This window comes from Crocuta crocuta, unplaced genomic scaffold, assembly GCF_008692635.1.
Source record: "Crocuta crocuta isolate KB4526 unplaced genomic scaffold, BGI_CrCroc_1.0 scaffold591, whole genome shotgun sequence".
Lineage (NCBI taxonomy): Eukaryota > Metazoa > Chordata > Mammalia > Carnivora > Hyaenidae > Crocuta > Crocuta crocuta.
The window spans coordinates 227207-240750 of record NW_027528213.1 but is presented as its reverse complement, the minus strand read 5'-3'; the positions used below and the strand labels follow the sequence as shown (position 1 = coordinate 240750).

The following is a 13544-nucleotide window of genomic DNA, read 5'->3' as shown; positions in this document are numbered from 1 at the left end:
TCCCTACGCATCTTAAAAGATAACAAAACCGTGTATCTGAAGTGGATTGTTGTTTGAAAAGGAGAACTAGCGTTCATGGGGGAAACAAATAAGGTTTACAATCTAGTTCACGTTTTCATTTCTTAAAATTAGGACCTTTAACTCTAACGCCCATGCATTAAAGATGTAGAAGGCTTGTCCTCTCCTAATACAATATGGTGCTCAGTGAGGTTTTTAGCGGTCTTATGAAAAGGAAAATGTGTTCTGCAGTGGAGAAAATGGGTGAAACTTTTCAACTTTTCAAAATAAGAAGGGAAAATATGTTAATTTTTTTAATGTTCATTTCTTTTTGAGAGAGAGAGAGCCGGGGAGAGAGGGAGACACAGAATCTGAAGCAGGTTCAGGCTCTCAGCTGTCAGCACAGAGCCCGACGCAGGGCTCAAACTCACGAACTGCAAGACCATGACCTGAGCCGAAGTCGGGTGTTTAACTGACCGAGCCACCCGGATGCCCCTAAGGGCAAATATTTTAAAGGCAAACTTAGAGAAGTTTTTGTCTATGTTGGAGAAAGGAGATCTTTGATATTTCTTTTCTCCATCTGAGGCAATATGGACACATACATCCCAAGTAGATATATGCATAATTATGCCAGTCTTCCTATTATTCGTGTTGCCCCAAAGAGCATGTTAAGCCTTTTATGGATTCCTTTCATCTCTTTATTCCATCGAATTAAGGAAAATATAAATATTAAACGTTAGTAATGATTGTTTTTCAGAGCCTTGGGAACTTTAGAACTTACACACTCCATATTAGTCAGTGTTATTAGTCTAGTGTTAGTGCTAGAATACCCCCAATTATACTCACCCTCTCTCCAGGACCATCATGTAGATCCCTATATCAGGAAGCAGAACACTCTTGATGAGTCAACTTTAATTTTTTTTTAATATTTTTTATTTATATCTGAGAGAGAGAGACAGCGTGAGCAAGGGAGGGTCAGAGAGAGAGAGGGAGACACAGAATCCGAAACAGGCTCTAGGCTCTGAGCTAGCTGTCAGCACAGAGCCCGATGCGGGGCTCGAACCCACGAACCGTGAGATCATGACCTGAGCCGAAGTCGGACGCTTAACCGACTGAGCCACCCAGGCGCCCCAAGTCAACTTTAATTTTTATAAAACATTTACATTATACCAAGTCAAAAATCTGCTCTTCTGACTTCATTTCAACATCACTGCATCTCATTATGTTTCATTTTTTTTACACTAAATAAAAGAACAACACAAAATAAATACCTACGTACTAAATGAAATAATTTGTCACGTGCAGAAGGACATCAATAAAACTTTTTATCTGTTAGTCATCTAAATATACCTTGGGTCATAAACTGTACTTTATATGATATGGCCATCCCACCCTTCACCAGTACTGTGTTGGCAGCTCATAAAGAGGGACAAAAAGCATTGGATTCCAATAGACGAGAAACCCTATTTCCATCCTAGGGCCACCATTAACTTGTGACCATCAGCAGGGCGCTTACCCCCCCATAAAAATAAATGTAAGATAGGATAAGCTCTCAGGTTTCCCCAGCCGTGTTACTCCATGACAATTACCAGATTGCAGTTTGTGGAAAGTAACATCCTAAACTGGCAGTCTGTGATAAGAACGGACTGTTTACCACCATTAGTCCTATGCTCTTTTCATTTCTACATCCCATGCTTCTCAAGATCCTTGTGCTGGGAATCGCCTCCACTCTAGTTGCAGGAAGGAGCTCATCATGAGCTTGGTGGCTCAGGGAGCTCCAGCCAGGCTGTGCCCAGAGGTCGGCCTTATTGCTCCTCTGTGATCTGGGAATCTGCGAGTCCAGAAAAAAACTTTAATACAGTAGTTCTAAACAAATTAAATAAACTGCCTTAAAAGCAAAGCAGGCATCAAAATTGAGTGGTGGCCATGAAAGGATCTGATGAGAATAGGAATTAAACCAGACTGATTTTTTCTCTCACCTAAAATCAGTTTTGGACTTTCTAAAGCACGTGCTTATTGAATATGGTGAGACCTGACTTAGCCAACAACTCTTGGGTTTATAGCTACCGCTTTAAGAGCTATAAAACGCTGACCAGTCATATTAGTCTTTTCCTAAACAAGTTTATCAGATGCTGAGTTCACATCATGCTTTAGGTCAACAAATCAATCATCGGGTCAGGCGTATCCTCCTCCATCCTATACATAGAAATTTCTTTTCAAATAATATCGGTTTTAGGGTTATTAAGAAAGTTGCCCCAGGGGCCACCTCGGTGGCTCAGTCAGATAAGCATGTGACTTCAGCTCAGGTCGTGATCTAATGTTTTTGAGTTCAAGCCCCGCATTGAGCACTCTGCTTAAGCGAAGAGCCTGCTTCAGATCCCCTGTCCCCCTCTCTCTTTGCCCCTCCCCCACCCGCACTCTCTCTCTTTCTCTCAAAAATAAATAAACATTAAAAAAAAGTTGCCACAGAGGATGAGGTATCTATTTTTTATTCTCCGATAAAACTCTTGTGTGAGATGGAACTACAGGCATGCCCGTAAACTCACTGGCCGCCTTTCAGAATGACATCACATTCTCTAGTCTTTGGGTGGCTGGTTATATATGCATTATCTGTGTGCACATATACAACTGTGAATGTTTGTCTAATTCCATGACCACTTCCTACAAGTTTCCCACAAATAATCCCTAATGCATGTGCGTATAGAAATATAACTATATGGTTGCCTACTTCATATTTCTCACAAATGTCTCCAGTAACCATCATGTCTTAATTTTTTATAATGCATTGTGGTAATCATTAATTTTCCTGTGATAGTTTTTTTTGTTGTTGTTAACAAAACACCTTATAAAAAAGAAAGGTTTATTTGTTTGGTGTAATTGGTCATTTCTGAGGCCTACGATTTTCTCAGTCGTATATCTTGGAAGTAAGTTCTGAGTTTAGCACCACTCCTAAATAAGTGAAATTATTTTTAAATATAATTTCAAATAGTTCTAAAAGCATTACATCATTGAGTACCATTAATCGGGATCCAAAGACAACTCACTTACAGTGAAGGCCATCTTGGGCGTTAATTCTTTGATGACCATTGTTCCAGCTTTCAGTTTGAAGACTAGTCCACCTCATGGAGAAGACAGAAGCAAAGACAGAGCTTAGGTATCCTGATTCTTCTCTCTTTCACCTGTCTCTGTTATACTAGTGTCCTTAACTATTAAGCTCAATTACATTCTTGTGTTATTATAAATATAAAAATTATTCCCTGTTTTGGTTTCTTTACCACTTTCAATGGTTTCTGTTCAACCATTGTATCAAAAATAAGCTGAGCAAATTAAAAAGCTTGTAATACATAAGACGATATTATTGTTCCATGTTTTGATATTATGGCATAATTTTAAAAAATTTTCTTAAGTTTCTCTATATTTGAGAGAGAGAGGCAGAGTGCAAGCAGGGGAGAGGCAGAGAGAGGGAGACACAGAATCTGAAGCAGACTCCAGGCTCTGAGCTGTCTACACAGAGCCTGACCCGGGGCTTGAACTCGTGAACCACGAAATCATGACCTGAGCCGAAGTCTTGATGCCCAACCAACTGAGCATAATTGGTCTCCCTGATATTATAGCATAATCTTACTATTAATAAGATTCTTGCTAGTTTTGTATCAAGTACCAGATTCTATTATTGGAAGCCACTTTTGCCACCTCAAAATTTCCTTAATGATTTTTCTATCTCACAAATAGGATTTTTCAGAAAGCAAGACAGGAAACTTCCATATATATGAACTCCAATGTTACTTCTTCCCCAAAACATGTTCTAGTTTCCTGCCAGTCCTAACATAACTAGCCCATCTTCCGTGCATGTGTAGAACTTTAAAGATATCTTTATTAGAGATTTTTTGCTATTTCAGAATTATTGTTTATTTTTATCTGTTTTTAGCAAACTCTTAAGAATAAAGATCACATTACAGTGGAGCACTTAAGAAAACCAACTCCAAAGCCAGACATCAGGGCTTGAAGCTGACATTTGTTAGCTATGTGACTTGGAGCAAATTACTTACTCCCCTGCACCTCAGTTTCCTCATGTGAAAAGTGAACATCTAACCCTCATACCTTACCATGAGGATTAAAGGAGCTGACACAACACTTAGAACCTAGCGTATTCCAGGGTCTGGCATATTCCAAGCCCTTAATATATATTAGCTATTCTCCCTCTCATCTGTATTCCCCACCTCATTCCTTGAAAATGGCAAATGATCAATAAAGATTTAAAGAATTTTGCCCAGAGATAGAAAGAGTATCCTTTTCCAGGCAAAAAGATCTATAGGATAGTCTATGTATTTATTTATTTATTTTGGTAACATAAAGTATGGTCTTGCTTTTCCCACATAGATCTATTGTAGGTAAAAAGTATATAATTCAATTGCCTTTTTTTTTTTTTTTTGGTAGTGAGTCCCACCTCCCAACATTGCATGGCACCCAAAATTTAAAGGCACTTTGTTTGCACTATGTGAGCGAGCAGTGGTACATGTTCATTGATGGTCCTTTCTGTACCTGATCTCATCTCTTCCATATTCTCTGATTTTTAGCTTTTCCCAAGATTTTTTTCATGGGTCTGTAATTTTAGTTTGAGCCTCTCTCTCAAAATTGTGTGAGACGTGCTTCTGTCTTGTTTCTTTTATGGTGTCATGAACTATGCCCTGAAAATGGTCTTCTTTAATATTATCTGGGACCTGTTGGTCACTTCCTTACCTCTCTTTCTCCTCCAAAGTCAAAACTCCATGAGGAAATTAAGGAGAGCACTAATTAAGCCTCCTCCCATGTATTAGAATTTCTTATCTAAGACTTGGCGTCATTACAACATTATGGGATCTTCTGCTATTTGTAAATCTCCACAGATATCAGTGGACAAAGATGGGGGTTGGGGAGGAGCTTTTATTTGGTGACTGCATTTCGACATAAGCACTTCCAGAGGAAAGAACGACTGTAGGATTATAGCCTGGCATGGCTGCCTGTTAGGACTGTATATGGTAGCTTTGCTAACCGTTACCTTTTATAGTAATTTTTCCTCCTGCTAACTGGGAAAATGTATACAAGTGGAGCTAGGAATTAAAGACATTGGCTATGCCGATATTGCAGCTTATCTATCCACCCAGCCTCACTCCAGAAGCAGTTTTTAACAAAAGTTGGATGAGTTATAGCACCCGTATCTTAATTTAAGCTTTGATGTCATCTTAAGTTGTTCAAAAACAGTAAGTCAGTATTGACACATAAAATAATATTCAATAGTCATTGGGTTAATTTTCATATTAAAATAATACAGTCTTAGTGTTTTTTTATTTTAGAATTGTGAATGTAATAGAAAATCTACTTTTAAAGTTTCCTGTTTCCTTTCCTGTTTCTCATAGTTATTACAAGACTTGAGAGCTGTTTAGCTCTCAAGAAGAAACTTCCTTAAAAAGCAGAATGTATGACTGATAATATATTCTGAGTCTTTATAAAATTATTATCTATCAGTCTAACTTTAATAATTCATCTTAGGCTGAAGTACAAATACTAGTTATGTCCCTATTCTCTAAAGCTTCTGTTCATTCATGTGTAAAATAAGGGTAATAATTGTAAATTACTTCATAGAATTCTTGTGAGTTAAAGTATGTAAAAACGTTATTACAGTGCCTGGCACCCAGTAAGCATTCAAAAAATGTTAGATGATTAACCTTTGATGTGACCACATACTCCAAATGAAGTATACATTGTCTTCTTTTCTCTTTTAAATCTTCAAAATAGAATGGTCATAGGACTTGACTTTGTGCCCTTTTGGATTAACGAACATTTCCGGGAAGAGTATCTTATAGAAGTTGCTCTATGAAGTTATCTCCGTCCTACCCAGAGAACAGAGAAGCTAGACCACTTCGTATTATTACGTCCTCTGGTCTTTGTTCACAATCCAAACACACACAATTTCTGAAACTTTATTGTTTCTATTATAAGAAATGAAAATACACATTGAATAGGTAGTTCTCATCAAATACTTCAGATAATCTTTTCTAGAATACATAACTGTGCCTTCCTGTCACAGTGTTAAAAGGAAATATCTTGAGGGTCAGTGTCTGTTTTGCTATATTTTTATTAAAAAAAACCAAACTGCCAATTAAGTTCATTTAATAGAGGCCTCATTGTTACTATCGCCAGCTTCCGTATACTGCGCAGGAGGGTCCAGCTGCAGAAAGTGAGCTGTGACGGAGGCCGATGTCTATGAAGTACATCTAATCCGTCTCATCAGGTTTATAGAGGACTTGAAGCATAGCCAGGAAAATTAATGAGTGGCATAATTGAGCAGACTCAGCTCTCGAGTGATCGTGTTTCCTTTCATAGGATTGCAGTACTTGTATGGCTTCAAGTATAAATATTTGTTATATGTGTGAAAAAATGAATAAATGAAAGAAACCAACAAACAGAAAACCGGCTGGGCAGTAGTGGTTTCAAATTACATAATCAAGGTGAAATTCTCTGTAATAGTGTCAGAGGAGTAAAATAGAGTGCACACAAGTCTTTCATTGTAAGGACCGTTCCGTATTCGGAGAAGGCATCCTTCCAAGTGGCTGCTACTAAAACATCCCTTCTTTTGTGAAAAGATGATGATCATTTAAGATTTCTTTGAGGGGTGGGGGAATGTGTTCATGATGCCTTCACCAGGAAAAAAAAAAATCAAAATTTTTAAGGCTCTGTGGAGGTCCCAAGATTCTTTTCTGAAATTTTACTTGTCCATGAAATCAAATGTTACAGACATCTGTTGATTTCAACGATGGCTTCCGTTGTTCCCTTGCAGGTCCTTCAGTTGAGACCAAAGAATGGTGTCAGAGGATTGCATAAATCTCTCACAGACGTGGCCCTGGAGCACCACGAGGAGTGTGACTGTGTGTGCAGAGGGCACACGGGAGGATAACCACATCAGCTCGCACAGCCTCTCCCCGGGCGGCACAGCTCGGTGGCTGATCTGTCAGAGAACTTGCGCATTATCTCCATCCATAATCTCAGCCGTTTGCTTCAGGGACCTTTCATCTTCGGGATTTACAGTGTGTTCTAAAACATGAGACACCACACGGAATTAGAAGTTGTGCAACAGCTCTTTTGAGAGGAGAGGCCCAAATAACAGGAGAAGAGGTCTTTGGTCCTGGAAAAAAAAAAAAAAAAAAAGAAGTGTTGTGCATCACTAGCTAGTGACAGAGTTACCTTATACTTACTCAGCTAGCTGTGTTCCGTATTTCAGCTGTCTCCAAATGGCTTAGGCTAATGTCAGTACAGGAAAAAACTGTGTGCCAATGAGCACCTGATTCTGTTGCCTTGCTTAACTCTAAAGCTCCATGTTCTCGGCCTAAAATCACAGAAATCTGGAATGGTTTCCTTATATTCACATATATAAACCAGAGTGTTCTATGTTCTGCAACCTTGGTTTTTAAAAAGGAAGTATGTTACTATGAATCAAACTTGTGTCATGCTGATAGGAAAGACTGGATTTTCCATATTTCTTACTAAAATGCCCACTGAGTAGAAGAAGAGAACTACATTCATGGTTTGGAAGAGACAGAGACCTGAAAAGAAGAGTGGCCTTACCTTCACTTTATCTTATAAGTTGGTTTATTTGTTTTATTGTGTACATTTTTATATTCTCCTTTTGACACTATAACTGTTTGCTTTTCTAATCTTGTTAAATATATCTATTTTTACCAAAGGTATTTAATATTCTTTTTTATGACAACCTAGATCGACTATTTTTTAGCTTGGTAAAATTTTTCTAAACAGAATCGTTATAGCCAGAGGAACAAAGATGATATAAAATATTGTTGCTCTGACAAAAATACATGTATTTTGTCGTCATACGGTGCTAGAGCTTAGAGTAATCTGCGTTTTAAAATATTGAAGTGGGAAATCAATAGAATTTGATAAGTTGCAAAGACTTTCGGAAAATAAATGATCATATCTTCCACCCCTACTATTGGAAATGCAAACAAAAAGCAACCTATGAAAGTAGGTGTTCAGATTCAGTTACTAACCCCTAGCCCTACTTTTGGTTAATGTGAGCCTAGCTCAGAAGAATATAAAGCACCTTGAAAAAAGACCAGACAGCTTACTGACAAAGTGTGCTCTGCTGTCTTGTGGGAACACATCCTATTTATTGTGATGTTCTGGTTTTATTATCTTTAAACTCTGTTCCATACCCTTGTATAAATACATGGATATTTTGATGTACAGAAGTATATCCCTTAACCAACTCACTTATTGTACTCTTTGTCAATGGAAGTGAAAATCAGTAAATTACTTTGCTTGTACAATGCTTAAAATTGTGCCTAGGTTATGTGGTGACTATTTGAATTAAAAATGTATTGAATCACCAAATTAAAAAAATGTGGCTATTTTGGGGAGATGCTCTGTGTGTGTGTCTGTGTGTGTGTGTGTACACGCATATGCAGGTGCTCACGCACAAGATTTGTCTCGAACTCCAAGGCAGTGAAGGATATCACGTTTCATGTTACCATGATTTCCATTATGCAAAGGTTCTGTGTCTTTTCAAAAGACAGGTACAAAAGCATTGAGGATTCTCTGTCTCCTGTCTCTAATGTTTTGGAATGCTTTTGTTTTTCTCCCTGGTCTTGGGACTGATTTCTGGTATATTACATTGCACCTGATTTGAAAACTATATGTGACTTATGAAATACTTAGTAATCAATCATATGGCAGTGTGAAACTGAAAAAGGAAAAATCTTGTAACTTTCCACTGTCTTCATTTTCAGTGACAGCTATTGAGTTGGGGAGGGGATTGCGGAGGATAAGTTGATTTGGCATACAAACTAAACATACCTAGTATAGCACACTTCCAGGTGTGGGTCCTCACCTTCAGGTGCAGATTTCTATTCAGGGCTTGTATCTTATCTCTACCTTTCCACCTGCCCCAGAAGGCTAAGGCCCAGGGCTTTTCTGTCTTCAGACTGCGTCTATAGGCTTGGGAGGTACCCTTTCTTGGTACTTTTCCATCCAGCCGTCCTACCCTGCGCCCAGCCACATGGAGAACAAATACGGAAACATACACATGCTGCCTTATTGACTTACCTCCTCGTGGTTTTGTCCCAGCCCTTCAGAGCCCTGCTAGATGTAGTTCGCCGTGCTCTACGGAAAATGCAGCGCAGTGTGTCTCCCTCTTGGCAACTTGCAAACTGGCATTAGCATAGCAGAGACTCCACTAAATCTGGCAGTAGTAACTGCGTGTGATCCAGCACTCCCCATCGTTGAATGGAACACCTTCTTTCCCTCTTGTTTGTGAATGTTTCTTTTTCGTTTACCTGTAAAATGTTGAGAGCCAAAAGAAATTGCTCTATGAAGGCAGTCCCACATGCTGTTGCCAGTGAGTGGGAAGGGCTGCTTTATGCTTCCTGACTCATAGACCTTAGCATTTGACCCCCCAAAAAAATCAACTCATTAATGGCACATGTGACCATAATTTTTCAGAATTCCAGAAAAATATTGTCTGCATTGACCACAAGTGTTTTATATGTGATATATTGGATTTGTGCCTTTGCCCCTTGAGATGAACTGTTTTGCTACCTTGTGGTTTTTATTAAAATAAAAGAGCAATCCTTAATTGGCACAAGGTGAGCTTTCATGTCTACATTTTTCATTTCTATATCTCATTCCCTTTCTTATCTAGCAATAAGTGTATGCACTGTGGGAAGGCACAAATGACAAAGGAATGAGAATTTACACTTTGAAAACACCTTGGCTTCGTTTCATTATTCTCCCTGCCTCCCTCCCTCCAGGTGCATTTACTTAAGCCTGTGATTGGACTTCAGGAAAGCAGAAAATACAAGTCTCCCTTAACATCGTATCATATTTAATATAATGAAATACCCTTACCTCCAAAAAGATGCTGATATTTTAATCTAATTGTATATTATCAATACATTTAAAAGTTATAAATAATCACAGTCCTTTACGTTCATAGGAAGGAGGTGAAGATTGAAAATGTAATCGACCTCTTGCCTTCCATCCTGTTTTTCCTTCATGCTTCATATGTAGTCAGTCTGCAAGTCCTACTGGCTTTTTACTTTTTCAGAAGTCTCTCTTGTGTTGGTGTCTACCTCTCCATTTCTGCAGCTGCAGCTTTGATTTAGAGCCACATGGCTCACCCTCACTATGCCTCCCACTCTCCTTGCCCCACTTGTCTGGCCCCGAGTCTCACCCCCTGATCCACCCTTCGCATGACTGATGGGGGGAGTCCTTCCAACAAATCTGATTATGTCACTGGGGTGGAAACTTTACAATTGAACTCCGGAGGATTAAAATTGAATTCTTTGCATGGCACTCAGAAAGTATTATAATCTCATTGTTTCTGCTCATTTTGCACCATCAAGCCTAACATGTGGCTCTAGTCAATGACTACCTAACAGCTTCCTGAGAATAGCAATACTTGTGTCCATCCCAGGGATGGCACACGCTGTTCTTGGAAGCATTGTGCCTTTGCTTCCTTGTCTTCATAGCATCCTCTCAAGTCTCAGCTCACTCTTCAGCAGAGCTCTTCTACCTTAACTCCCACTAGAATTAAGCCATTTTCCCCGTGTTCCCAGGAATATTGCCATTATAGATAATGTCAATTTATAATTACTTGCTCTCGTTTTGATTTCTTAGACTCCTAGTCTAACAAATGAATGATTTTTTTTAATGTAGCCATGACTATGAATGACATCAGGGCCCCTGGAGATCCTAAATATCTCTGAACATCAGCTCCTTAATCTGTGAAATGGAAGAGTTAGTAGATGGGTGCTGGATATTTTTTAGTTGTAATCGATCCAGTCTACTGGTGGCGTCGGGCACCTGCCACCATGATTAGAGTGTACGGATGAAAATGTTCCTTGTTACTTAAAGTGATATAAATGATTTTCTTCTTTAGCAGTGCTTTGAAACTACATGTTTGGTTTTCCAGTTAATGATTTTTCTACCAACCGTATCTCAGATATTGCTTCTATTCAAGTTAGGGGCATTTAATAATCATTTATGTATTATTCATATTTTGGAGACGTTCTATAGTATGATTAACTTTTGTGAGTCAGAATTTTAAAGTCTTTAAGATGTGAAACACAGACATTGGTGATTGATGATTCATAATCTCTACATCATTTACCTCTTTTGACTCACTTTGCATCATCCAACCCAATGTACAATTCTAGTGAATACTCATAGATTCCCGTAAACACCAATATTCCTTCATATGCGCACACATACTAGGTTCTTTTTTTGAAGCACTGTTCGATAACTTCCTCTCCTGTCTGTCAAAATGTTAATTACATACTTTCATACTCTACCTCAGAAAGCATTTGCACAGCTGTGTACACCAAATCCAATTTCTTTCATGAGCGCCAAGCCATTACAGTCAATCGTCCTCAGTACAAATCTATGTAAAGTATAAGGAAGAGATTTAGTATATAGGTGGAAATTTATTTTAAGATTAATAACTATCATTTTAAAAAATGATATATGGTATTCCAGCCAGTTTTTTTTTTTTAAGAAATTGGAATTGTGATCCTAAAATCCATTTGGAAATGCAAGGCACCCAAAATAGTGAATAAAAATGTAGAAAAATAGCCACATGGTTGGAGGACTCACACTTCCTGATTTCAAAATTTACTACAAAGCTATCAGAATACTGTGGTAAATTTAATAAGTTCAGACCTACAGAGCAATGGAAAGGAATTGAAAGTCCAGAAATAGACCTTCACATTTATGGTCATTTGATTTCAATGAGAATGTCAAGATAATTCGATGGTGAGTGCACACATAGCACAACATATGTGCTAGGACAACTGGATATCCACGTGCAGAATAATGAATCTGGACCTTTACCTCACACCATATACAAAAAGTTAACTCAAAATGAATCAAAGATCTAAATGTAAAAGACAAAACTATGAAACAGACATATAGGAAAAAATTGTGAGGACCTTAGATTAAGCGGTTTTTTCTTAGAGATGACACCAAAAGCACAAGCAACTAAAGAAAAAATAAAGTGAGCATCATAAAAATTAAAGCTTTTGTGCTTCAAAGGACACAATAAAAATAAGAAATACTTAAATAATGAGAAAATGTTTGCAATTCATGTATCTATCTGATCAGGGTCTTCTATCTAGAATATATAAAGCTATCTCCTAACACTCAACAATAAAAAGATACTTAATTGAAAAATGAGCAAAGAACTTGAATACTCATTTCTAATAAAAAGCAAACCAAAAAAAGCATATAAATGGCCAATAAGGACACAAAAAGACAGCCAACATTATTAGTCATTAGAGAAATGCAAATCAAATCCACAATGAGAAACCACTTTACAGCTACCAGGATGGCTTAGAATTTTTTAAAAAAAGGACAGGGGCGCCTGGGTGGTTCAGTCAGTTAAGCGTCCGACTTTAGCTTAGGTCATGATCTTGCGGTTCGTGGGTTCGAGCCCTGCATCGGGCTCTGTGCTGACTGCCAGCTCAGAGCCTGGAGCCTGTTTCAGTCTGTGACTCCCTCTCTCTCTCTCTGACCCTCCCCTGCTCACGCTGTCTCTTTCTGTCTCTCTCCTAGAAATAAATAAAACATTAAAAAAAAAAAAAGGACAATAGTGTTGACGAGCATGTGGAGAAGTGGACACCTTATAAATTGCTGGGGGGACTGAAAAATGTGGCCATCCAAGAAAACCATTATGTAGTTTTTCAAAGGCTTAAACATAGGCTTAACATATGAATCAGTAATTCTACCCCTAGGCATGTACTCAAAAGAATTGAAAATCCTGCACACAAAAATATATAACTATTTTTCATAATAGTCAAAACATAGAAACCACCAATGAATAAATGGCCAAACAACATGTCATATATTCATACAATTGAATATGTTTAGGCAATAGAATTGAATGAAGTACTGATATCTGCTGGAACATGGAGAAAGCCTGAAAACATCATGCTAAGTAAAAGAAACCATTCACAAAAGGCTACATAATTCATAATTCCATTTACATGAAATGTTCAGGATGGACAGTCCTTAGAGAAGGATAGTATGTTATTATTCGTCAGGGGCTGGAGGAAAAGGATAAATGGTCAATGACTACAAATGGACACAAGATTTCTTTTTGTAGTGATAAAAATATTCTGAAATTAGAGGTGATAGTCGTGTGAATACCTAAAAACCATTGAATTATATGCTTCAAAGGATGGACTTTTTGGCATTTGAATTACATCCAGTAAAGCTGTTTTTTTTTTAAAATTATGGATGCATACACCACAACATTTAAGATATACCCACCCTCCAAAAAAAGAACAAACAAGGAATAAGTAAAAATAGCAAAACAAAACAAAAAAAATAGGCCATCTACAATTCTATCACCCTTGTGCAGATTGTTTCTATCTGCTTTCTATATGCACACAGGTATGTAGATACATGGATGGGTGGTGTGACGCATGGAATGGTTGGTCTCCATTCCATCCCTTGTGTTCAACATTTATGCCTTTGCCTTAGCTTAGGTAGTTGGAGTA

The 13544-nt window shown here is 38.0% G+C and overlaps 1 protein-coding gene across 2 annotated transcripts in view; it reads left to right on the top strand.

Annotated features, from left to right (window-relative positions):
- PDGFC (platelet derived growth factor C) overlaps positions 1 to 7185 on the top strand; it is a 191516-nt gene extending 184331 nt beyond the window's left edge. The window contains exon 6 of one of the 2 annotated variants that reach the window (XM_077753040.1): positions 6815 to 7185. In XM_077753040.1, the coding sequence (XP_077609166.1) occupies positions 6815 to 6931 (117 nt within the window). In that variant the 3' untranslated portion in view covers positions 6932 to 7185. The remainder of the gene's footprint in view (positions 1 to 6814) is intronic. The other variant, XM_077753041.1, reaches the window with a different exon arrangement.
- The last annotated feature ends 6359 nt before the right edge of the window (positions 7186 to 13544 follow it).